Source organism: Ovis aries, chromosome 7, assembly GCF_016772045.2.
Source record: "Ovis aries strain OAR_USU_Benz2616 breed Rambouillet chromosome 7, ARS-UI_Ramb_v3.0, whole genome shotgun sequence".
Lineage (NCBI taxonomy): Eukaryota > Metazoa > Chordata > Mammalia > Artiodactyla > Bovidae > Ovis > Ovis aries.
In genome coordinates, this window is record NC_056060.1 from 32,097,152 (window position 1) to 32,125,037 (window position 27,886).

Here is a 27,886-nt window from a genome sequence, read left to right on the forward strand (position 1 = left end):
AGTTTAATATATTAAGTCATTATAGAAGTAACATTTATTGAGCACCTAACTATGGATTTCCCTGGTGGCTCAGACAGTAAAGCGTCTGCCTACAAGGTGGGATATCCGGGTTTGATCCCTGGGTTGGGAAGATCCCCTGGAGAGGGAAATGGCAACCTACTCCAGTACTCTTGCCTGGAAAATCCCATGGACGGAGGAGCCTGGTAGCTACAGTCCACGGGGTCGCAAAGAGTCAGACAACACTGAGCCACTTCACTACAACTATGAGCCAGGCACAGCACTAACTAAGCATTTTGCACACATTTCCTCATTTAGTTCTCAAACCCTGCCATAGATGCAGTTTACAGACCAGGAAAATGGAGGTACAGAAAGCTAAGTGATTTGTTCAAGATTATAACTTTTAAATGACACAACTGTCTTTGGAATTTAGGAAATCTGACTTACTATTAAAACACAGTGTTATTAACTGCCATGGGGTTGCTTCAGATTGATGATTACTATGTGGGAAATTATAACATGGTTTTTAAAGTTGCTGATAAAAAAGGAGTGTTTCAAGACCTTTGTCTTTTTAATATGATTCCTTAATTTCCATATCTGTAAAATGAAGAAATAACCCATCTCATTGAGGTTGATGCAGTAAAAGTTCTGCTAAAAACACAAATCAGAGTATTCTACTCCTTTGCTTTTTTCACCGTGTGGTCTCTTCATTGTAATAGAGTACTAACTTTGTGCATGATGTGCAAGACTTGATACAGTAAGGTCTGGTTAGTTAGTTCAGTTCAGTCGCTCAGTCGTGTCCAACTATTTGTGACCCCATAAACTGCAGCACGCTAGGCCTCCCTGTCCATCACCAACTCCCGCAGTCCACCCAAACCCATGTCCATTGAGTCGGTGATGCCATCCAACCATCTCATCCTCTGTCATCCCCTTCTCTTCCTGCCCTCAATCTTTCCCAGCATCAGGGTCTTTTCCAGTGAGTTAGCTCTTTGCATCAGGTGGCCAAAGTATTGGAGTTTTCAGCTTTAGCATCAGTCCTTCCAATGAACACCCAGGACTGATCTCCTTTAGGATGGACTGGTTGGATCTCCTTGCAGTCCAAGGGACTCTCAAGAGTCTTCTCCACCACCAAAGTTCAAAAGCATCAATTCTTCAGTGCTCAGCTTTCTTTATAGTCCAACTGTCACATCCATACATGACCACTGGAAAAACCATAGCCTTGACTAGATGGACCTTTGTTGGCAAAGTAATGTCTCTACTTTTGAATATGCTGTCTAGGTTGGTCATAACTTTCTTTCCAAGGAGTGAGCGTCTTTAAATTTCATGGCTGCAGTGCCCATCTACAGTGACTTTTGGATTCCAGAAAAGTAAAGTCCGCCACTGTTTCCACTGTTTCCCCATCTTGTTGCCATGAAGTGATGGGACCAGATGCCATGGTCTTCGTTTTCTGAATGTTGAACTTTAAGCCAACTTTTTCACTCTCCTCTCACTTTCATCAAGAGGCTTTTAGTTCCTCTTCACTTTCTGCCATAAGGGTGGTGTCATCTGCATATCTGAGGTTATTGATATTTCTCCCAGCAATCTTTAGTACAGCTTGTGCGTCCTCCAGCCCAGCGTTACTCATGATGTATTCTGCATTTAAATTAAATAAGTAGGGTGACAGTATACAGCCTTGATGTACTCCTTTTCCTATTTGGAACCAGTCTGTTGTTCCATGTCCAGTTCTAACTGTTGCTTCCTGACCTGCATACAGGTTTCTCAAGAGGCAGGTCAGGTGGTCTGGTATTCCCATCTCTTTCAGAATTTTCCACAGTTTATTGTGATCCACACAGTCAAAGGCTTTGGCATAGTCAAAGCAGATATAGAATTCTGGAATTCTCTTGCCTTTTTGATGATCCAGTGGTTGTTGGCAATTAAACATCCCTGGTTCCTCTGCCTTTTCCAAAACCATCTTGAACATCTGGAAGTTCATGGTTCACGTATTGCTGAAGCCTGGCTTGGAGAATTTTGAGCATTCCTTTACTAGCATGTGAGATGAGTGCAATTGTTTGGTAGTTTGAGCATTTTGGGGTATTGCCTTTCTTTGGGATTGCATTCATTTTATTTCTTACCTTTCTTCTGCTTTTGCGTGCCATCCTCTTTTGAACTTAATATTGGTCCTTGAATATGACATTACTCGTGTCATTCTCTTCATGCCCTCCATCGTGTGTACTTTGCCTTTTTCTATCTGATGATACTGCTATTCAAAATCCACATTGGATATGAAAATTAGTTATTTCTTACCACGTACTCCCCATCTTTGCTAACATATCCTTGTCTGCTAACTTAGGAGTTTCTGTAAGGAAATAAGCATAACTTTAAATTGTGTTTATGTGTGAAACATATAAATAAATGCTCGCTGGATAAGTGAATAGATGAATGAGTACTAATGTGGTTATCTTCTGAATATCATCTGCTTTATAGTTAGCTAAGAAAACAAGTTACTGACTACACTGTGAAGTGCTATATGATAAAATCCTTCTATTAAATGCTTCCTTTTTCTCTTGTACCCAGTCTATGTCATAATATTTAATATTTGGATGATAATGTTTACTTAAAATATACAGTGGAGAATATAGGCTATTGATATTTGTCACTGCAAATATCCCTCTAAACTCTTACTGTCGTGAACAAATCTTACTTAAGGAATGCTAAGTATCTTCTCTTTGTTGTTGTTCTTTGTGGAGTTTCTTGGCCATTTTGTTTTGGTACAGTTATAGTTAGAGATGGAAAAGAGTTATCTTTGCCTCCTGGATATGGATTGCTTTATCCTCAAGAAGATTTTTCCCTCACCTTCTTATTGTTTCTTGTTGGTTCTGTAACAAATCAACACAAACTTAGTGACTTAAAATAACACAAGTTTATTGTAGTCTGAAGGTCAGAAATCCAACTGGCTCTCACTGGGCTAAAATCAAGTTATTGACAGGGCTGCATTCATTTTGGAAAATCTAGGCAAGAATTAAGCCTCAGAAAAATCTAGGACAGAATTCATTTCCTTGCCATTTCCAGCTTTTCGAGGCTTGTATTGTCTCATGACCCCTCTTCCATGTTCAAAGCCAAGCAGTGTACCATTTTCAAATCTGTGATTCTGACCTTCTCTTCTGCCTCTTTTTTCTACTTTAATCGCTTTTATGTTTGTTTCATTTTCGTTTTCTGAATATTGCTTAACATATTTTGTTCCCTTGGAAGTATAATTTTGTGGTATACTTAAGAGAATGAGATATAACCCTACATAACCAGCATTCAGATAACATATTTGAAAGGAAATATCATCTTGATAAATCTGTAAATTACAGGATCTTAAAAACCAATTGCAGAGCAGCTTTGTCCTAGAGATTAAGTATTCTTAATCTCAGGTTTGCGAATCTCTTGGAAGGAACTGTGAATCACCAAAATTGTGTTCAAATGTGAGCTTTTAGCCATTTATGTATTTTCTTCATGGGAATTATGTAGCTTTAATCACAATTTCGGTAGCATCAGTAATTACTCTGGTCTCCTAATTTAAGAACCGTTACTATACAGAACAAAAAGACTTGTAGAGCTCTGGCTTTTTCTCAGACCTTGTTACTAAATTTATATACATTTCTAATTGCCTGTTGGTCATTTATAATGTTATCGCTGATTGTTCTGAAGCTTAAAACATTTCTGCTGCTGCTGCTAAGTCACTTCAGTCGTGTCTGACTCTGTGCAGTCCTATAGACGGCAGCCCACAGTACCTTTCTTTCCCTTTCCTCTTTCCTTTCTTTCCCTCTCCTGTCCCATCCAACCACCTCCAGACTCTTATGTTGAGAGCAGTTTGATTCTAAGGTTTTAAGTCTTTATTTATTTTTGTTTATTTTCTGCCAGAGATTGCTAGGTATGCCTTTATATATTTAGTAATATTGTCCCCAGTTTTTAGATGGGTCCATTCAGTTCAGTTCAGTCCAGTCACTCAGTCGTGTCTGACTCTTTGTGACCCCATGGACTGCAGCACACCAGGCTTCCCTGTCTTTCACCAACTCCTGGAGCCTGCTCAAACTCATGTCCATCGGCGATGCCATGCAACCATCTCATTCTCCCATGTCCCCTTCTGCCTTCAGTCTTTCCTTGCATCAGGGTCTTTCCCAATGACTCAGTTCTTTGTATCAGGTGGCCAAAGTGTCAGAGTTTTAGCTTCAGCATCAGTCCTTCTAATGAACATTCAGGACTCATTTCCTTTAGGATGAACTGGTATGATCTCCTTGCAGTCCAAGGGACTCTCAAGAGTCTTCTCCAACACCATCAAAAGCATTGATTCTTTGGCGCTCAGCTTTCTTTATAGTCCAACTCTCGCATCCATACATGACTATTGGAAAAACCATAGCTTTGACTAGAAAGACCTTTGTCGGCAAAGTAATGTCTCTACCTTTTAATATGCTGTCTAGGTTGGTCGTAACTTTTCTTCCAAGGAGCAAGCATCTTTTAATTTCATGACTGCAGTCACCATCTGCAGTGATTTTTGAAGCCCCCCAAAGGTAAAGTCTGTCATTTTCCATTGTTTCCCCATGTATTTGCTGTGAAGTGATGGGACTGGATGGATGCCATGATCTTTGTGGGGTTTTGAATGTTGTTTTAAGCCAGCTTTTCCACTCTGCTTTTTCACCTTCATCAAAGGCTCTTTAGTTCCTCTTCACTTTCTGCTATATGGGTGGTATCATCTGAGTATCTGAGGTTATTGATATTTCTCCCAGCAATCTGAATTCCAGCTTGTGCTTCATCTAGCCAGGCATTTCTCATGATGTACTCTGCATATAAGTTAAATAAGCAGAGTGGCAGCATACAGCCTTGGCATACTCCTTTCCCAGTTTGGAACCAGTCTGTTGTTTCATGTCCGGTTCTAATTATTGCTTCTTGACTTGCATACAGATTTCTCAGGAGGCAGGTAAGGTGATCTGATGTTCCCATCTCTTTAAGAATTTTCCACAATTTGTTGTGATCCACACAGTCAAAGGCTTTGGCATAGTCAGTGAAGCAGAAGTAGATTTTTTTTTTTCTTTTTGGTATTCTCTTGCTTTTTCAATGATCCAGTGGATGTTGGCAATTTGATCTCTGGTTCCTCTGCCTTTTCTAAATCCAGCTTGAACATCTGTAATCTCACAGTTCACATACTGTTGAAGCCTAGCTTGGAGAATTTTGAGCATTACTTTGCTAGCATGTGAGATGAGTGCAGTTGTGCGGTAGTTTGAACATTCTTTGGCATTCCCTTTCTTTGGGATTGGAATAAAAAGTGACCTTTTCCAGTCCTGTGGCCACTGCTGAGTTTTCCAAATTTGCTGACATATTGCATGCAGCACTTTCACAGGTCCATAGTGGACTGGAATACTTTAGATGGATCTGTAGTGGACTGGAATACTACCTTTCTTAGCTTCCCTTACAGGTGGGTATGCGTTGTGACAGTGTGATAGAAACTGATATGTCCATATAACTATTTATATTTATTAAGATAACTTTATTGTATAAAGTTCATTATAATAACTTCCTAGGTATTTTCTCTGCCCATAGTCTCTCTTTGCTATATTTTTTTCCTGCATTTTGAAGCTGTGTAAATATTGAACACTCTCCTCCTCCTTTGGTAGGAAGCTTCTTAGATCAGGGTGTAAATAATGTGTATTGGCAACATTGTTGTAGTAAGTGGTCAGTTTTTTTGGTGAAGGTATAATTGAAAACTGTTTAAAGTAATGTTAAATATATCAGTGAAATTTTTTTTAAATGTGCATTTACAAGTTTTAAAGCATGAAAAGGTAGGAAGTTGGGTTAAGCTTACAGAAATTTGGGATGGAGAAATTATTTGGAACAAATCCACACTAAACCAGGATGGCCTCTATATAAAAAAAAAAAAAAACTAATGAAAATAGATTGCAATTCACCAACCCTGTGCAGCAGCTATGAAGACCTGGTAGCTGTTCCTAGTGGAAACAAGGTCATATATAGTTGAGAAACAAAAACCAATTTGGATTTAACTTCTGGATAGTGGAAAAGAATGTGTGCTCTAATTAAGTAAATAACAGGAATACTTGCTCTGCCAGAGATGGGTAATTTTAGAGACTTTCTTACTGTCACAGAAAATAGAATATTCTGTTTGCTAAAATGACTTTAAAAAGAAAACAAAGTTTTGACCTCTTAATTGGTTGTAAAAAGCTTTAAAATAGGTATGTATGAGATCTTGCAAAAAGTAGCCAGCACAGATCATTAAAGAAAGAAATGTTTTACCATGGTAAGATAAAAGTTTCATTCTTCCAAGGACATTAAAAAATAAAAGAAGCCATAGTTTGGAAGAAGATATATGTAATTCACATAACTGGCAAATGATTAGTATATATGATATGAAGCATTTATGCAAATCAACAGAAAAGGACAACTGAGTTGACAATTGCGATAATACAGAACGAATGAAGAGAGCAAGAGGGGGTAGTTGAGTGAGTATATCATATAAATAGCTTGGTAATCAGAAAGCTAGAGGATTCTGCGAGGAAGAAAAGAAACTGAAAAAGGTCATCTTGTGTATTAGACTATTGTTTTTTAGTCACCAAGTTGTGTCTAACTTTTTTGCCACCCCACGGACAGTTGCCTGCCAGGGTCCTTTGTCCATGGGATTTTCCAGGCAAGAATACTGGAGTGGGTTGCCATTTCATTCTCCAGGAGATATTCCTGAACCATGGATAGAACCTGTGTCTCTTGCATTGGCTGGTGGGTTCTTGGCAAGTGGGTTCCCAGGTGGGAGCCACCAGGGAGGCTGTTTTAGACTTAAAAATTCTTCTATAACTGTACTCTTTATTTGATTTTAAAAATTACCAATTTGCATTTGAAAATTCAGTCATAATATGTATTTATTCACAAAACGTAATAAAGTATAACTTAAGAATTATTCTGGATCATATATAATATGATACTGCTATTTCAAAAGAAACTACATGGATCAATACAACTGAAGCAAAGTTTATCTTCGTTTGATCATCTTTTGCTTTATTGAAATAATAAATACTAGATAATGAAGCTGATGACTGTTAAGAATTACAGATAATTATCTAATTAGAGATAGTTTAGAATACTTGCTTTGTAGTTATAACCACATCAACAGATCTTTTTGGCTTTTCTTCCAAAATAGACCCCTACCCCCCACCCCGCAAATCAGTCCATTCCTCTTTTGTCTGTTGTCATCATCTTAGTTCAGTTCAACATTACCTCTCACTTAGACTTCTGTACTAATTGTCCAATTCCCCTCCTGTGAGTGAAGGATATATTTGATGTAGTTATTCAAATAAGATCAGAAATTAATGGTTGAGATACAGTTTAGATTTTGCATGAGATAAGGGAAACCAATCAATTTATTACATGAGTATCTTCATTTCATTAGAATGAAAACTTGAGTTGAAAAGTGGTTATTATGTAGTCCAGTACCAAAGGGACAAATAAATAGAACTTTAGTTTTTAGCCATTTTGGAAAGTAATATTAAATAGTTGTTGTCATATTTGACTTTTTATTTATTTGGTTTTGAAACAGCAAGCTTTTTTTAAATTGACATATTTTGTTTGCTTTGTTTTTGTTTTGGGGTTTTTTCGTTTATTTTTGTATTTTTTCCTAAGCCATGTGGCATGCGGGATCTTAGTTCCCCAACCAGGGATCAAACCAATGCCCCCTTTGGTGCAATGTGGCATCTTAATTACTGGACCACTAGGGAAGTTCCTAATTGACATGTAGTTCAGTAATACTATGTTAGTTTCAGATATACAGTGTAGTGATTCAGTGTTTTTGTAGATTATATTTCATATAGATTATTACATGGTAATGTGTATAAGTCCCTGCACTATTCAGTATATCCTTGTTGCTTATTTGTTTTACATATAGTAGTTTGTATCTGTTAATCCTATACCCTAATTTGTCCTTCCCTCTCCCCTTTGATAACCACAAGTTTGTTTTCTGTATCTGTGAGTCTGCTGCAGATGGCATTATTTTACTATTTTATGACTGAGTTATAGTCTTTTTTATATATAATATGTGTGTGTGTGTGCGTGCATGAACACTCAGTTGCTCCATCATGTCCTATTCCCATGGACTGCCATCAGGTTTCTCTGTCTATGACATTTTCTAGGCAAGAATACTGCAGTGAGTTGCATTTCCTACTCCAGGGGGTCTTTCTGACCTCGGGATCAAATCCATCATTCTTGTGTCTCCTGCACTGGCAGGCTGATTCTTAGTGATAAAGTGCCATCTGAGAAGTGTATATATGCTACATATATTATATGCACACACTGTCTCTTCTTAATCTGGTTGTATTGTTGATGGGCACAGTTGGGTTGCTTCTGGGCCTTGGCTATTGTAAATACTGCTGCTGTGATCATTGAGGTACATGTATTTTTTCAAATTAGTGTATTCATTTTTCCAGGTATATACCCAGGAATGGATTATATGGTAGTTCTATTTTTAGTTTTTTGAGGAACCTCCATACTAGTTTCTATAGTGGCTGCACCAGTTTACATCCCTACGAGCAGTATACAGGGGTTCCTTTTCTCCACATCCTCTTCAACTTTTTAGATAAATCAGTGGGAAGAAATGCTTTTCAACTGTTTTAAAGAAGATCCAGAATGAAATTCTGAGATTTCGACAATAAGAGTATATTGTCAAGTAGCAGCTGTTGTCTCAAGAGACTAACAGATTGCAAATATGATACCAGAGAGAGTAAAAACCCAACAAATGCTAGAATTTTAATTCCATGATGGCAAATACTATTTTTCTTTATTTTCCACATTTACTAGAGTGGGCATCTATTGTTTTCGTGACCAAAAAAAACCAAAAGCATTTATTGTTATTTTAAATAGGAGACTGATTTCGTTCCTTGCTCTTAAATCACATTTATCTAAGGAGTGGACTACAAACAGATTTTTATATGCTACAATGCAGAGTATGATTAAGTTTGTGAAAGCTGCCACTATCTTTGGAAGTGGTTGCATATTTGAAACAAAAGAGTTAGTGATTTTATGTGGGAAAAGAAGATGACATTTGAAAGCAAGGAGGTTATGCGATTAAAAGCACAGGTGAAAAGATTTAACTGTGGCACCTGGGAAGGTCTATCAATTCCCCGCCCCTGCCCCCGCCCACCGCCCCAACATTTACTAAACAGCTTGAAAATTTTTGTGTTAAGTATTCTAGTCTTAGGTCTTAAACTTGAAAGCTGAGCTGTTAACTTATAAGCTGATGTTTGTATAGGAAATACAGATTTATTTACATAAGCTTCTGGAGTACCTTAAAGTTAGAATGATCAACTTGAATTACTAAGGGAGACAGTTATTTATTTGGTATGGTTGAAAACATGAGATTCAAAAAAAAGTTTATGTAAGTTATTAGCCAGCTTTAAAACCTCTTTGTTGTATTAAGGTAAACTATGAATCAGGCAACCTTATTCTTTCAGTAATGAAAGTTTATTTTATCTAACTTTCCTAGAAAGGGCAACACATCTCTTTTAGGTGGCACTTTGATAAAACAAAAACAAATTGGAAATAGTGAGGGGAATTATGTCAGGAATTCTTTTGTTTAAAACTTATCCTTAAACTTATAAGTGGCATTCTAAAATTTTTACAGTATTTTGAGTAAAGCCAAGATATAGTTAAAATGTGAGTTTTTAATTTATTTAAATTACTTTTATCAATATTAATTAAAGATTTAAGGGACTAGATCTGATAGAGTGCCTGATGAACTCTGGACAGAGGTTCGTGACATTGTACAGGAAACAGGGATCAAGACTATCCCCAAGAAAAAGAAATGCAAAAAAGCAAAATGGCTGTATGAGGAGGCCTTCCAAGTAGCTGTGAAAAGAAGAGAAATGAAAAGCAAAGGAGAAGAAGAAAGTTTTACCCATTTGAATGCAGAGTTCCAGAGAATAGCAAGGAGAGATAAGAAAGCCTTCCTTAGCGATCAATGCAAAGAAATAGAGGAAAACAATAGAACGGGAAAGACTAGAGATCTCTTCAAGAAAATTAGATACCAAGGGAACATTTCATGCAAAGATGGGCTCCATAAAGGACAGAAATGGTATGGACCTGACAGAAGCAGAAGATACTAAGAAGAGGTAGCAAGAATACACAGAAGAACTGTACAAAAAAGATCTTCATGACCCAGATAAGCACAATGGTGTGATCACTCACCTAGAGCCAGACATCTTGGAATGTGAAGTCAAGTGGGCCTTAGAAAGCATCACTACGAACAAAGCTAGTGGAGGTGATGGAATTCCAATTGAGCTATTTCAAATCCTGAAAGATGATGCTGTGAAAGTGCTGTACTCAATATGCCAGCAAATTTGGAAAACTCAGCAGTGGCCGCAGGACTGGAAGATGTCAGTTTTCATTCCAGTGCCAAAGAATGCTCAAACTAGCGCCCATTTGCGCTCATCTCACACGCTAGTAAAGTAATGCTCAAAATTCTCCAAGCCAGGCTTCGGCAATACATGAACCGTGAACTTCCAGATGTTCAAGCTGGTTTTAGAAAAGGCAGAGGAAGCAGAGATCAAATTACCAATATCTGCTGGATCATGGAAAAAGCAAGAGAGTTCCAGAAAAACATCTACTTCTGCTTTATTGACTATGCCAAAGCCTTTGACTGTGTGGATCACAATGAACTGTGGAAAATTCTGAAAGAGATGGGAATACAGACCACCTGACCTGCCTCTTGAGAAAACTTATGCAGGTCAGGAAGCAACAGTTAGAAATAGACATGGAACAACAGACTGGTTCCAAATAGGAAAAGGAGTACGTGAAGGCTGTATATTGTCACCCTGCTTATTTAACTTCTATGCACAGTACATCATGAGAAATGCTGGACTGGAAGAAGCACAAGCTGGAATCAAGATTGCAAGGAGAAATATCAATAACCTCAGATATGCAGATGACAACACCCTTATGGCAGAAAATGAAGAAGAGCTAAAGAGCCTCTTGATGAAAGTGAAAGAAGAGAGTGAAAAAGTTGGCTTAAAGTTCAACATTCAGAAAACGAAGACCATGGCATCTGGTCCCATCACTTCATGGCAACAAGATGGGGAAACAGTGGAAACAGTGTCACACTTTATTTTTTGGGCTCCAAAATCACTGCAGATGGTGACTGCAGCCATGAAATTAAAAGAAACTTACTCCTTGGAAGGAAAGTTATGACCAACCTAGACAGCATATTCAAAAGCAGAGACATTACTTTGCCAACAAAGGTCCATCTAGTCAGGGCTATGGTTTTCCAGTGGTCATGTATGGATGTGAGAGTTGGACTATAAAGAAAGCTGAGCACTGAAGAATTGATGCTTTTGAACTTTGGTGTTGGAGAAGACTCTTGAGAGTCCCTTGGACTGCAAGGAGATCCAACCAGTCCATCCTAAATGAGATCAGTCCTGGGTGTTCATTGGAAGGACTGATACTGAAGCTGAAACTCCAATACTTTAGCCATGTGATGCAAAGAGCTGACTCATTTGAAAAGACCCTGATGCTGGAAAAGATTGAGGGCAGGAGGAGAACGGGACGACAGAGGATGAGATGGTTGGATAGCATCACTGACTCAATGGACATGCATTTGGGTGGACTCTGGGAGTTGGTGATGGACAGGGAGGCCTGGCATGCTGCGGTTCTTGGGGTTGCAAAGAGTCAGACATGACTGAGTGACTGAACCTAAATATACGATAATTTTTGGAGAAACTAAGAAATGAAAGGAAAATACTTAATTTTACCATCCTAAAATAACCGGCAGTGTTTTTATGTATTTTCTAATAATCTTATAGTTTTATATTTTTAAAATATAAAGTACACTAAGAAGCATTGTAGAGATTGCAAATGAGAATTAGTAATAATCATAGATGATAAAAAATAAGTCTGTGCTCTGAAGAGGATAACTGCTTCTGCACTCTGAAGTTAAAATACACTCTGATCTTCTCAGTTGGGTTATTTTACTCCTTAGGTTTCTCCAGTCTTGCAGAATCTAGTATAAAATTCTCAGTTTCCAGTTTACTACATAATCAGGTGAGAAGAAAGAGTCAGGATCCTGTAGTGAAATAAACACTTAAATGATTATTGGGAACTTGAATTTCGGTTTTGATCCGAGTTCCACCTTGTGAATTTGTAACTTCACTGAACCTCAAATGTGCTGAGCTTTAAATGCATGAGTTATATTCACAAATATTTAATTTGAACCAAATATGTCTAAGATAATGTGCTATGTTTCTGTGATATCCTTAGATTAAATTCTTGGTTAACCAGATAACCTTCATTTATTATTACTTCTATCCCGCCGAGCTTCTTGGGATGGTACTTGTTCCTGCTCAGCCCATGAGGAGCATTAGAATTAGTGGCCTAATTCAGTCCGGTCTTTATGTACCCATACCTCCTCTGGCCAGTTCTCTGAATGGAAGATTGTTAACAGTTGAGCCCAGATAGGAATCAGAGCCTGTAAATAACTGAATCATGAAAAGCTTAGAATGGTCATATGTAAATTTAAAGACTTTTAGAATTTCTTTGCAAAGAATTATTTTGACCCTGGTAATTAATAGAGTTATGTTTGAATTTGCAATTTTTTTTCCCCACCTCCTACCTGGCTTTGAATTACCAGTATGACAAATACTTCAATTTTAAAATCTTTGTTGTGGTACTAATAATAAACTTAAAACGATTACACAGAGTCTCACACTACTGAGCGACTAAGCACAATAATACATGGTGTTTATTAGGTGTTAGGTTTTGTTTTAGTTTATTAAAGGTGGCTATTGTAATTCTCTCAAGGACATATAGGTAAGATGCTGAGCTAGGATCCAGCTTAAGTTTGACTTTAGACTTACTCAATCAACACTGTGCAACTTTAAAAGAATACAACTCTCTGACAGAAAACTACTTGTATTATGAAATATGAAGAACTTCTAAAAATCAGTAATAAAAGACAACATAATACAAAATAAGTGACTTGAAAAGAAGGCATACAAATGGCTAGCCAGCATATGAAAAAAATGTACAATGTCATGCATTCATCATGGAAAATATATATTAAAATCATAGTGGGTTACCACTTTATACTTACTACAGTGAGTACAGTTTAAAAAGTTGAAAATACCAAACGTTGGCACAGATGTGGAGTAACTGAAACTATATTGTTGATAGGAATGTAACAGTCCAGTCACCTTGGAAAACAGTTTCTTATATAGTTACATATACTCCCCTATGACTCATCAATTCCATCCCTAGGTAATTATTCAAGAGAATGAAAACATGTCTACAAAAAACATATAAGAAAGTTTATAAGAGCCTTATTCATAATAGCCAACACCTCGGAACATTTCAAATGCCTATCAGCGTAAGAAAGAATACATGAATTGTGATGCATATTTACTTATTCAGTGAGAGGACTGACTGCTTAGTGTTAACAGAGAATGAAGCCCTAATATGACAACAGAATAAGTGAAAGAAGTCAGATAGAAAGGGAGGATACAAGTGGTGACTCTGTTTGATTCCATACATAAGAAGGCCCAGAGCAGGCAAAACTAATGTATATACTGGAAACCATGTATAACAGTGGTTACCTTGGTTACCTATTTGATGGGCAGGAGGCCTCAGGGAATTTTCTGGAGTCATGAAAATGTTCTGTATCTTGATGTTGGTTGTGTAGATGTGTATGTTTGTCAGAATTTGTGAAATTTTATACTTAATGTATGTGATTATATGTATACACCTCAGTCAAATAAATGTCAATATATAAAGTAGAAAAAAAGCAAGGAGTGGGTCTCAGACAGGAACAACAGAAGTGACAACTGGCAAAGAACATTCAGTGATATTAAGTAGCACAGAATTATTATGTTGAACCTCAGTTGATAGTTGTAATAACCAAGACATGTTTAATTTTCAGTGTAATTTTCTAAGAAACTGTGTAATTTTCTAAGAAATTGGCAAGATATTTGACTTTTAGAAAGAATACAATGGTTATTGTATTAGAAGTTTTAGAACTAAAATGCTTAGATGTCAGTTATCTAGAACATTACTATATGAAACATTTCTTAGATTTTATGTGAAAAATAGTTGTGGAATATTGGGAAATAATTCTGAATGGAACTGGAATGTGGTGTACCTCAAGAATAGTTTTCCAAAAAGAAAGCATGAAAAGACCAATTTGCCTGATGGATTAATAGAACAAAACATTTCTTTATGTATGTTTGTGTGGTTTAGATTTCTAATTGTTAGGAAAAAATTGAAACTGTATCTGAGCTAAGCATGTTTGTTTCAGCATTTTATTTATAATGTATTTCAGAAATGTTAGAAGCATAGAGATGTCACAATTAAATGTGCTAGAATACAACAGCATTTTGTCTGGTTATATGCTGGGAGATGGACATACATAGACAAATTTGGTGGTAGCCTCTGTAGTTTGTCTTTAGATCCTTCATGGCTTGTTCCATGGCAATCAGATTTGCTTGAACTACTCAAGTGGTAGAATAAGAGTAGTCTTTTATTGTGAGATTGGTCTTCAAAATAAAAGTTAACCTCTAAGTTAGTTACTCTGGGTTTTGACCTTTTTCAATTAGATTACTTTCTCTGGACTGTCATGGAAGTAGTAAACACTTAGGTACCACACGTTAAGTCTTCTACTAAGAAGACTGACATATTGGCTGGTTTTTTGTTTATGGAAAAGCTAATTTCTAATCTTTGCATCTATTTTAGTAATAGTTATGCACGAGTGCGAGCTGTGGTGATGACCCGGGATGACTCAAGTGGTGGATGGTTACCACTTGGAGGGAGTGGACTAAGCTGCGTCACTGTCTTCAAAGTCCCTCACCAGGAAGAGAATGGCTGTGCTGACTTTTTTATCCGTGGAGAGCGACTCAGGGACAAAATGGTAATGAATAATGCATCTTTTGCTATAATTTTAAGTTGTACAGAATGATTTCTCTGTGTAAAATTATGATTAGTATACTGTTATTTATGGAATTTGTTTTTGTCCTGGATTGATGATTGTTTCTGTAACTTTTAAAGTTAAAGACAGCACAATATGCCTGTTTTCTTTGCACCTGGGACTGTTATTAATGTACACATGTTAAAGGGGAGCTGCTTTTCTGATTAGGTTTAATGTAAGAACATTCATGAATAGTCCCCCTAGTTTTAAACCAGGTGCACTTCCTTGCCTTCTCCCCACTGTTACTTAAATTGGAGATTGGCACTATAGTCCACAGGCCAAATGAAGGCCTGTCATGTATTTTTGTACAGACCATGAATTAAGAATGCATTTTGCATGTTTAAATGACTGAAAAAAATCAGTAATGATTTTATGAACATGAAATTCAAATTTCAGTGTCCATAAAAAATTTTATTGAAACATAGACTGAGCGACTTCCCTTTCACTTTTCACTTTCATGCATTGGAGAAAGAAATGGCAACCCACTCCAGTGTTCTTGCCTGGAGAATCCCAGGGACGGGGGCAGCATAGTGGGCTGCTGTCTCATGGGGTCACATAGAGTCGGACACGACTGAAACGACTTAACAGCAGCAGCCGCCAAGCTCATTTGTTAACGTTTTGTCTATGGCTGCTTTCACACTGCAGTGATAGAGTTGAGTAGCTGTAGATATCTGGCCCCTACTCTAGACTCTTGTGTTCTCAGATTCTTGCTCCCTTCATCCCCTATCAACCTAGGCTCATCATGTGACTAGTAGGTGGCCATCCTAGGTTATAGCTCTACTATCTTCCACACAGATAAGTGTTTCCTTAAATTCATATGTTTTAAATTTTGAATCCAGCCTTTGGTAATGTTAGGCATCTGCTCTCTTAATTAGTGTAGAAAACTGTTTCTCCTTTATTTCATTTATGAGCCGAAAAACAGTCATATCTGAAAAGCTAAGAAATGTTAATCTCATTCCTGCATCAACCAGAACTTAGAAGATGAGCATAAAGTGCTCAAAATTTCCAAGGCTCTTGAAAATAGCTAGAATTCCCTTTAACTATTAATATATATTTGTAGACTGCTTTGTGAGCTCATTCAGCATCTATAATATTATTTCTATGGAAAATATGTTTTAAGTTTTGAATAATTCTCATATATAAATATTTTGAATAAATCTACTTTTAATTTTGATTCTTGGTTTCTGCATATTTTTTACTCCTGAATTATTTCAGTAATTTAAAAGGTTAGCTAACTTGTCTGTGCTCCAGTTTCTGTCTCAGTTAAATCTGATTTAATGACTTCCCTAAATCATCTTGAAAGACTTAACTCTAAATTTTTTACGAATTTAGGATTCCCTTCTGACGGTGTATCTCAGTTAATCAGAATGTGGTTTTAGGCTTATTAGAAACCCCAGTTGAAGTCAGAAGTATATATAAAAAAGTTTTAACATGTCATCTCTCAAAGTGTAAATATTTAAATGTGGTTCTGACCTTGGATAACACAGTGGCCAGCATATACTGATGCTTATTTAGAATATAGCCTGTAGAAAGAGCCCATGGTGGCCTGTACTTACATGTAATGCTTTTTGTCCGATGACTGGGAAGTGTTGTTGGAGAAGTTGCAGATTTTAGAAACTGAGTAAAACAGTCACAGTCTAAGTGGTTAAAGAGCCCACCTGCCAGTGCAGGAGATGTAAGAGATGTGGGTTCGATCCTGGGTCAGAAAGATCCTCTGGACGAGGGCATGGCAGCCCACTCCAGTATTCTTGTCTGGAGAACCCCATGGAGAGAGGAACCTGATGGGCTACAGTTCATAGGATAGTGAAGTCAGACACGACTAAAGTGACTTAGTACGCAGCACACAAAGGCATTTCTTAATAGTAAAGATGGAAAAAGAGAAGAAAGATATCAAAGGTGGAGAAAGAATTGGAGAAAAGCATCTTGCTGAGAAAGCATAAGAACATGGAATGATGACCTAGATATGAAATAGAGAAAGAAAAAAATCAAAATGAAACAACCCAGTCAGCCCTACATATCCATAGGTTTCACATCTGTGGATTCAAACAACCACAGACGGAAAATGTTTGGAATAAGATTCCAAAAAGTGGAACCTGAGTTTGTCTTGTGCTGCCAACTATTTACATAGCATTTACTTTGTATTTGGTATTACCAATAATTTGGTGAATCATTTAAAATATATGGGAGATGGGATGCATATGGTTATATGCAAATTCAATGCCATTATATGAAAGAACTTCAACATCTGCAGATTTCGGTGTCAGCAGGGGCCAAACAGACAAGGCAGATACTGGAACCAGTCCCCTATGGATACCAAGGGACTACTGTATTGGCCATATTAATGAATGTGGACAGTTTACTTGAAGATAATTAAATAAGGAACCAAATCTGCATCGCTAGGAGTGAAAGCTAGTCAGAGAATAAGCTCAGATTGATGTTTCAGGTGGTTGCTCAGAGTGTGATTTTTGACATAAAACTTAGAATAAGCCTGGGATTTGGACATAATCCAAACTTACTTTCTGTGATGAGACATAAAAAAGTGCCTTTAATGTAATCCTAAGGTGTAAAATAATAAACTAACAAGAAAATAGGTCCTTTTGATGGAAACACTGACCTAGGAATCTTAGCTGTTGTTTCAGTTAGCTGTTTCTCCTTGAGAAACCTTATTATTTGTGAAATAGGAATGATAAATGTATCTCTGTGTAGGATTGCCTTATTTCTGTAGGAAATAGCTATAATAAAGCATTTGAATTGTATGCTCAAATCGTATGATCAAAGGCAGAGCAATAATACATGGCTATAAACTGAAGATAGCAGTTTTGTGAAGTCTCAAGACAAATGGGACAGTGACATTGATACAAGCAGATTAATTGGCCCCCTCTGCTGCATAATACACTTCTAAGATACTTCTGAAGCAGTTATAGAATTGAAGTATGTATTCGTTTTCACTACATTTTGAGGTCATTAATGTCCATTTCTATGGATATTTTTGCCAATTGGTTTTATTTTAATCCATTTTTCTGGGTTCTAGTAATATAAAAAAGATGTTCACTGTGATGGTTGAATCCATAAGTTTGCAAAGTCTTCCCAAGTTAATGATAGTTTTCTTTAAAATCCTTCTTGATGATAAACTGCATTTTAATACTGTTCCTGTGTAATAATCATTTAAAAGATACTGCTAAAAAACTCTGTTCTCTGTTCATTTTGTCTGTTGGTAACATCTTAGAATCCTCTACCTTGGATGAATTCTAGAAATAAAGTAAGATACCTGCCCCTCATACCTTAGGAAAAAACTTATGCCCTTTAAGAAAGAATAGATAATTATTAATGAAGTGCCTATAGCCACTGGCATAGCTAATAAACACTAGATATTTTAAAGAGGGCTTATAATAGTCAAAATACTGGTAACAGTGGTGAAGATGAAAGATAACTTTTCTGAAGAGTGAAAGAAGTATTTGGTAGAAAGTTTTTCCAGTCTTAGGTTTATAGTACTTGTTCTAAAAATGTCCTATTATGCTTCCCAGAGGGTTATATTTCACTCTTTTTTGTTTGTTTGTTTTGTTTTAATAAGAAAAGGAGCACAAATCAAAAGAAAGCTGATGTGGATTTTTCCAGAAAGGTGACATTTTGTATAATTGGCTTGGTACTCATTCATTCATTCATTTATTCAGAGTGAACTGAAATTATTTCCTATGATGCTTGCCTATAACTTGCTTGTTTTTGTGAGTTTATTTCCAAGTTGACCTTTTGATGATCTACATTAGAGCTTCCCAAGCTGTATGCCATGAATAGATACAAGTGGCAGGAGCTGCCCAGGCTGGTTACCTCTTAACCACTGAGGTTCCTCCTCTTTCCTGATTGCCTTATAATTGTTGTTTTTCTGAGTACGCCTGAGGAAAAAGTTAGAAAGCACTGCTTTATGTAATTGGCTTTCATACTTTGTTGGTAATTCAGAGAAATTTTAAAAAACACTAGGCTTTGATGGTGTAGCCCAAGATAATGAAAGTACTGTCTTTCTCCCAGACACTTGGAGATAGATATATAGAATGGTCTCTGACAAGCATAGATTCTCAGAACCCTTTTCTTGATATGTATGAGTTTTATCCTGTGTTTCCTTCTAAATCTTTATAGCTTTGATTTCTCCCTTAAATGCCAACTAAAACTTAACTGTTAATTTGTATAGATCTTTACTGTGGAGCTTTAGATTCCCCATGATAGAAACTCTTTTGTATTCATTTTTACGTAGTTGCTCTTCTCTATTAGTGTGACATTTTTATTTTATAGACTGGCATTTTATCAACTTACAACATATATAGGTTAAATTATTTGACCATTTTTAGTTGAATTGTATGTGATTAGAAAATCTAAAACATTAAATTCTAGCACATTTTAAAGTCTTTATAAGTAAACTATACTTATAAAGTTTATCATAAACTTTCAGTAATGATATCAAAATTTTGCTAAAATATTTCCTGCTAAACAAAATTTTAAGTAACTTTGGGGATCTAAATTAACCATTCTTAACCTTTTGTAGTAGGACAGTAAAATACTATAAATTCACTAATTAATGTTATTGTGCTTTTTAAAGCACACTGTGCCAAGAGATGATGAAAGTGAAGTAGGCTATGTAGAAAGATACAATCAGACTCTACAACCCCTGGATTACTTAAGATGTTCTGTGGAAAATGGAAGAATTCACAGTGCAATGTTAAAGTAAATTAGAAGATAGCTATTACTATAAACTTAGAATTTATAATAAGTTGAAGAAAGAAAAAATAGAAAACATCAAGTTTAGAAAGTTGCCAAGGAGATTAAGTAATTTTTTGATTAATAATTAGGTTGTGTATAAAAAGTGGTTTATAAAAATTAAAATGCCTATGAAATGTGGCACTAGTGGTAAAGAACCTGCCTGATAATGCAGGAGATGTAAGAGACGCCTGGGTCGGGAAGATCCCCTGGTGAAGGGAATGGCAACTCACTCCAGTATTCTTGACTGGAGATTCCCATGGACAGAGGAGTCCTGTGGGCAGGCTGCAGTCCATAGGGTCGCAAAGAGTTGGACACAACTGAAGTGATTTAACACACAACACACACACGTGAGATAATAGTTATATTGTTTAAAATGGTACATTTTAAAATATTTTTGTTCTTTTGCACTGGGTCTTTGTTGCTGTGCATGGGCTTTCTCCAGTTGCAAGGAGCAGGGGCTCCTCTTTAATTATCATATGCAGGCTTATCATGCAATGGCCTCTCGTTGCAGAGTGTGGGCTCAAGGGTTTGCGGCTCACAGGCTGTAGAACTCAGGCTCAATAGTTGTGCATGGGCTTAGTTGCTGTGCAGCATATGGAATCTTTCTCAACCAGGGATCAAACCAATGTTCCCTGCATTGGCAGGCAGATTCTTAATCACTGGACTACCAGGGAAGTCCAAAACTTTTGAACTTTTTAAAAATGGAGTTTCTTACAGTTATTACAGCCTAAAGCAAAATTAGTGTATTTGTGTTTTAGAAAAAAAGAGTAAAGTGATTATAACATAGCAGTAGCTTTATTAAAAATGAGACTCATTCTCCTTACCACCATGGAAAGCCCCAAAAGAGCATGGAAACATCTTTGTACCTTGGATTGAACTTTTATAAAAGTACAGAATAACAGTTTACTACTTAGCTTTTTCCACTGGGCCAACTGTGAATTTTTCCATTGTGAAACTTCAGTCCTTCACAGTACTCTTCCCCCTCTAAAAACCAATTCCATTAATTAGCTCTCCCCTTAGGACTCAGCAGCTCTCTCTCAAAAGAGACCGGTTCTCCTATTCACCATAATACTAGAGAGTTAGGGAAATGAGTGGGCTGGGCGTAGTGGTAGTATCAGCATTTTGTTCCTTATTCTCCTGACAGAAAGTTCCATATAACCCACACACTTAAATTTTTTATTGATAATCGCTGTACCATTCACAACACCATCCTTTAGCTTTTATTTTCATCTATGGATCTTAGAAATTGACCCTCTCAATGCCAGCTTTTCCACATTGGACCCTCAACATCATTTCTTGGCTACTTTACTTTACTTCTGGTCTTCATTTCATCAGGTTACTCTTCTGGATCTGCTTGTTACCAGAATTTTTCCATATGAGGAATTTTGTGGTTTCATGTCATTTCTGTTTTATTTCCCACTCCTTTCTGTACAATTTCATGCTTACTGTATTATCCATGTGTCCCATTTCACTAGATTTCTTCTGACTTTAGTATCTTTTATTTCTTTTTAAATCCAATCTGAATTTTCCTTGTAAATCATTTAAACCACCCATTTATACATATTTCAGTGGACAATATGTTGCTGAGTTTTAATCTTACCTTATACTAAAGGAATATCACTGAATCCACATCACTAAAAGGGAAAGTTCAGTATTTAAAGATGAGTCTTTCATGTAATAAACATTTATTGAGCATCTATTTGCTAGATATCACTGTTCTAGGCACTGGGGATATGTAAATGAATGAGACAGAAAGCTCAGTTCAGAAAAGGCTTCTATTATTTTTTCAAAGCACAGTTTTACCTCTTTCTAACTTTCATATTGCTTACAATACTGAACTTTCTAAAGCTTGTGTCTGATAATTCCTTTAGTAGTTCCCCTCAGTTTTCCAGAGACAATTTCATCTCCTTAATTTCACCATGATAAACTTGTATAATCTGACCCTTACTTCTTTGAATCTATCTGCTTGTTTCCCAAAGGCAACATTTCTATGATATTGCCTTACTGAATTACTCATAGTTCACTAAAAGCATACATTGAACTTAGGGAAAATGTTATCCCCTTTTTTCCATTAACTAAATAACTATGAAAGATAGCATATTGCAAGTTTTATCTGAAATGGAGAATGTGGACATCCATCTTGCTGCTGCTAAGTCGCCTCAGTCGTATCCAACTCTGTGCGACCCCATAGATGGCAGCCCACCAGGCTCCTCTGTCCCTGAGATTCTCCAGGCAAGAACACTGGAGTGGGTTGCCATTTCCTTCTCCAATGCATGCATCCACGCTAAGTTGCTTCAGTCGTGTCCGGCTCTGTGTGACACTATGGACAGCAGCCCACCGGGCTCTTCTGTCCACAGATTCTCTAGGCAAGAATACTGGTGGGTTGCCATTTCCTTCTCCCTCATCTTGCTAGTCTTGAGGAAATAATAATGTCAGGAACAATTTCTGTTTTATTGTCACAGGTGAATCACAGATGGACAAATAGGAAATTTGAGTTGGAAGGAGCTCCTTGGGCAGACCAGTTTTGCTTTTAAGGGTTGTAATAGAAAGAATTGCTAATAATGATATTCATTTAGTTTAGAATAACCTATTCATTTTAGGGTCAGTCCATTGAAAAAGATAATAAATTGTACGGCTAATTTTTTGTACAATGATGAATTTTGTGACCTCACTGCAGTTTGATAATAGTTCATTCCTGAGTATTATCGATATTCTTTTAAGAGGAAGAAATGTGCCTGCTGTATTTCTATTCTCTTTCTTTGGGAGCAAAAAATTAGTACACACTCTGTATGGTTTCCTGAAAATTTAAATTTTAGAATATTCTCATATTACCTTCCTGGTTGCTTTTATTTCCTCTTTTTAGAAAATATCAGCTTAGCACTTCAGCACTCTCTTTACAGATGACACTATACTTCCTCTTAATTTTTTTCATATTTTAGTTTTTAAATTATGAAAGTATGATAACACATTTACCAGAGACTTGGAAAATACAGAACAGAGTTATTAATGGATACAATTCTACTATATACTACAATTCTTTTTTTAAGTAGATAAATAAGATTTTCAGTTGAAGTTTCGATATCAAACTTTCAAAAGTTAGTAGAGTGAACAGAAAAGTAGAAGGATATAGTAGACCTAAAAAACACAGAACCAATTCAACATAATTAAGATTTATAAAATATTCATTTAATAGGATGCAAATTCTATTCAAGTTCCCATAGACTATAAAGCAGAAGACATTGGAACATACCCAGGGATGTAAAACAAGGTGCAAAAATTTCATGGTCAAATGATCATACAGAGTCTGTTCTCTTTATCACTGTGGAATTATGTTAGAAATCAGTATTAAAAGGTATTTGAAAATAACCTGCATATTGTTGTTGTTCAGTCGCTCAGTCATGTTTGATTCTTTGCAGTCCAATGGACTGCAGCATACCAGGCATCCCTGTCCTTAATTGTCTCCTGGAGTTTGCTCAAACTCATGTCAATTGAATCAGTGATGCCATTTTTTCATTTACTTCCTCTATTATTTGTTTTGAATTAACATCATTTCACTCTTTAGTTATTGATTTATATTGGTTGATCTAGTCAGTGAGGTTCATGATTATCTTGGCTTCATCTTTTCCTTTTATACCTGATTGTAATATATTTCACATTCTTTCCATTACATTCTCATTGCCATTAAGCTATTATAATGGCTAACATTCAGAAAACGAAGATCGGGCATCTGGTCCCATCACTTCATGGGAAATAGATGGGGAAACAGTGGAAACAGTGTCAGACTTTATTTTTTGGGGCTCCAAAATCACTGCAGATGGTGACTGCAGCCATGAAATTAAAAGACGCTTACTCCTTGGAAGGAAAGTCATGACCAACCTAGATAGCATACTGAAAAGCAGAGACGTTACTTTGCCAACAAAGGTCCGTCTAGTCAAGGCTATGGCTTTTCCAGTAGTCATGTGTGGATGTGAGAGTTGGACTGTGCAGAAAGCTGAGCGCCAAAGAACTGATGCTTTTGAACTGTGGTGTTGGAGAAGACTCTTTGAGAGTCCTTTGGACTGCAAGGAGATCCAACCAGTCCATTCTAAAGATCAGCTGTGGGATTTCTTTGGATGGAATGATACTAAAGCTGAAACTCCAGTACTTTGGCCACCTCATGCAAAGAGTTGACTCATTGGAAAAGACTCTGATGCTGAGAGGAATTGGGGGCAGGAGGAGAAGGGGATGACCGAGGATGAGATGGCTGGATGGCATCACTGACTTGATGGATGTGAGTCTGAGTGAACTCCGGGAGTTGGTGATTGACAGGGAGGCCTGGCGTGCTGCGATTTATGGGGTCGCAAAGAGTCGGACACGACTGAGCGACTGAACTGAACGTGTGTAAATGAATGTGCACTCAGTCATGTCCGACAGTCATTGTATAGTCAGTTTTTCAGTTGTGTTGATAGGTGCATAGTGGTCGCTCATTGTAGTTTTAATTTGCATTTCCATAATGGTTAGGATTAAATATCTTTCTGTGTACTTATTTGTATTTTCTTTGGTGAAATATCTCTTTGTGTCCTTTTCCTGTTTTCTCATTGGATTGTTTGTTTTTTTGCTGCTGTGTTTCAAAGTTTCTCTTTTTATTTTCCAGATAAAATCCTTTATCAGGATATATGATTTGCAAATATTTTCTCCCAGTCTATAGATTGTCTTTTTAACCTTCATGGAATATTTTGTAGAGCAAAGTTTAAATTGATGAAGTTCAGTGTATCTGTTTTTCCTTTCATGAATTGTGGTTTTGGAGTCACATTAGAGAATGCATTTCCTTACCCTGGGTCCCTGAAGATTTATACTATTTTAAGTTTTAAAATTTTACATTTCATATTTAAGGCTATAGTCCATTTTAAGTAATTTTTTATATATGATGGTTAAGTCAGTTTTCATTACTTTTGCCTATGAATGCCCAACTTTTTTCCAGGACCACTGCTTGTTCATCTATTAAATTACTTTTGTGCTCTTTTACTCTGAAGAACTACAAGACCTTCTAGAGCTAACACCAAAAAAAAAAAAAAAAAAAAGATGTCCTTTTTATCATATGGGACTGGAATGCAAAATTAGGAACTCAAGAGATATCTGGAATAAGTGTCAAGTTTGTCCTTGGAGGACAAAATGAAGCAGGACAAAGGCTTACAGAGTTTCGCCAAGAAATGCACTGGTTAGAGCAAACACCCGTTTCCAACAACTCAAGAGAAGACTCTATACGTGGACATTACCAGATGGTCAATACCAAAATCAGATTGATTATATTCTTTGTAGCTGCAGATGGAGAAGCTCTATACAGTCAGCAAAAGCAAGACTGGGAGTTGACTGTGGTTCAGATCATGAATTCCTTATTGCAAAAGTCAGACTTAAATTGAAGAAAGTAGGGAAAACCTCTGGAGAAGGCGATGGCACCCCACTCCAGTACTCTTGCCTGGAAAATCCCATGGATGGAGGAGCCTGGTAGGCTGCAGTCCATGGGGTCGCAAAGAGTCGGACACAACTGAGCAACTTCACTTTCACTTTGCACTTTCCTGCCTTGGAGAAGGAAATGGCAACCCACTCCAGTGTTCTTGCCTGGAGAATCCCAGGGACGGTGGAGCCTGGTGGGCTCCCGTCTGTGGGGTCGCACAGAGTCGGACACGACTGAAGCAACTTAGTAGCAGCAGGGAAAACCGCTAGATCATTCAGGTATGACCTAAATCAAATCCTTTATGATTATACAGTGGAAGTGACAAATAGATTCAAAACATTAAATCCGATAGACAGAGTTCCTGAAGAACTATGGACAGAGGTTCGTAACACTGTACAGGAGGTGGTGATCAAAACCATCCCCAAGAAAAAGAAATGCATCATGGCAAAATGGTTGTCTGAGGAGGCCTTACAAATAGCTATGAAAAGAAGAGAAGTGAAAGGCAAAGGAGAAAAGTGAAGATACATCCATCTGAATGCAGAGTTGCAGAGTTCCAAAGAATAGCAAGGAGAGATGAGAAAGCCTTCCTAAGTGATCAGTGTGAAGAAATAATAGGATGGGAAAGACTAGAGATCTCTTCAAGAGAATTAGAGATACCAAGGGAACATTTCATCCAAGGTGGGAACAATAAAGGATAGAAATGGTATGAACCTAACAGAAGCAGAAGATATTAAGAAGAGATGGCAAGAATACACAGAAGAACTATACGAAAAAGATCTTCATGACCCAGATAACCATGATGGTGTGATCACTCACCTAGAGCCAGACATCCTGGAATGCGAAGTCAAGTGGGTCTTAGGAAGCATCTCTAAGAACGAAGCTAGTGGAGGTGATGAAATTCCAGTTGAGCTGTTTCAAATCCTAAAAGATGATGCTGTGGAGGTGCTGCAGTGAATATGCCAGCAGATTTGGAATATTCAGCAGTGGACACAGGACTGGAAAAGGTCAGTTTTCATTCCAGTCTCAAAGAAAGGCAATGCCAAAGAATGCTCAAACTACCGCACAATTGCACTCATCTCACATGCTAACAAAATAATGCTCAAAATTCTCAAAGTGAGGCTTCAACAGTATGTGAATCATGAACTTCCAGATGTTCTGAATTTAGCAAAGTTAGAGCAACCAGAGATCAAATAGCCAATATCCATTGGATCATCGCAAAAGCAAGAGAATTCCAGAAAAACATCTACTTCTGTTTTATTGACTACACTAAAGTCTTTGACTCTGTGGATCACAACAGACTATAAAAAATTCTTAAAGAGATAGAAATAGCAAATCACCTTACTTGCCTCCTGAGATATCTGTATGCAGTTCAAGAAGAAACAGTTAGAACTGGACTTGAAACAGCAGACTGGTTCCAAATTGGGAAAGGAGTATGTCAAGTCTGTATACTGTCATCATGCTTTTTTACCTTGTATGCAGAGTACATCATGTGAAACACTGAGCTGGATGAAGCACAAGCTGGAATTAGGTTGCTGGGAGAAATATCAATAACCTCATATATGCAGGTGACACCACTCTTATGGCAGAAGGTGAAGAGGAACTAAAGAGCCTTTTGATGAAGGTGAAAAAGGAGAGTGAAAAAGCTGGCTTAAAACTCCAGAATAAAAAAATGATGATCATGGCATCTGGTCCCATTACTTCATGGCAAGCAGATGGGAAAACAGTGAAAGACTTTATTTTTTTGAGCTCCGAAATCACTGCAGATGATGACTTGCAGCCATGAAATTAAAAGATACTTGCTCCTTGGAAGAAAAGTTATGACCAACCTAGACAGCATATTAAAAAGCAGTGACATTATTTTGCCAACAAAGATTGATCTAGTAGAAGCTATGGTTTTTCCAGTAGTCATGTATGGATGTGAGAGTTGGACTATAAAGAAAGCTGAGCACTGAAGAATTGATCTGTGGTGTTAGAGCAGACTCTTGAGAGTCCTTGGACTGCAAGGACATCAAACCAGTCAATCCTAATAGAAATTGACCTTGAACATTCATAGGAAGGACTGATGCTAAAGCTGAAGCTCCAATACTTTGGCCACCTGATGCAAAAAACTGACTCATTAGAAAAGACCCTGATGCTGGGAAAGATTGAAGGCAGGAGGGGAATGGGATGACAGAGGATCAGATGACTGGATGGCATCACCGACTCAATGAACATGAGTTTGAGTAAACGGTAGGAGATGGTGAAGGACAGGGAAGCCTGGTGTGCTGCAGTCTTTGGGGTCACAAAGAGTCAGACATGAATGAGCAACTGCACAACAGCTCTTATTAAAAATCAGCTGAGGGTTTTTTTGTAGGTTCTCCATTTTTTTCCATTACTCTGTCCCTCCATAGGAATCACACACTGTTTTACTGTAGCTGTATTGTAAGCCCTAATAGTGGGCATAGAATGAAATTGTCGTTGTCTACAAAATTGTTTACTGGATTTTGATAGGAATTGTATTAAACCTGTGGTCAGTTTTGGGAGAACTGACATCTTTATTGTGTTGAATCTTCCAATCTATCAGTGTGATTTGTCTCCAGTTCAGGTCTTTCAATTTCATTAGCACTTTGTAATTTTCAATGTATAGATCCTAAAGATACATTTTGTTAAGTGCATACCTGAGTGTTTGCTTTTCCATGGAGCAATTTTATATACTGCTGTGTTTATAGTTTTGGTTAGTGCATGCTCATTTTGTGTGAACAGAAATTCAC

The 27,886-nt window shown here is 37.1% G+C and overlaps 1 protein-coding gene across 1 annotated transcript in view; it reads left to right on the top strand.

The window, feature by feature from the left end:
• SPRED1 (sprouty related EVH1 domain containing 1) overlaps nt 1-27,886 on the top strand; it is a 124,439-nt gene that overhangs the window by 47,212 nt on the left and 49,341 nt on the right. Inside the window, exon 2 of the mRNA XM_027971661.3 lies at nt 14,722-14,896. Within this exon, the coding sequence (XP_027827462.1) occupies nt 14,722-14,896 (175 nt within the window). The remainder of the gene's footprint in view (nt 1-14,721; nt 14,897-27,886) is intronic.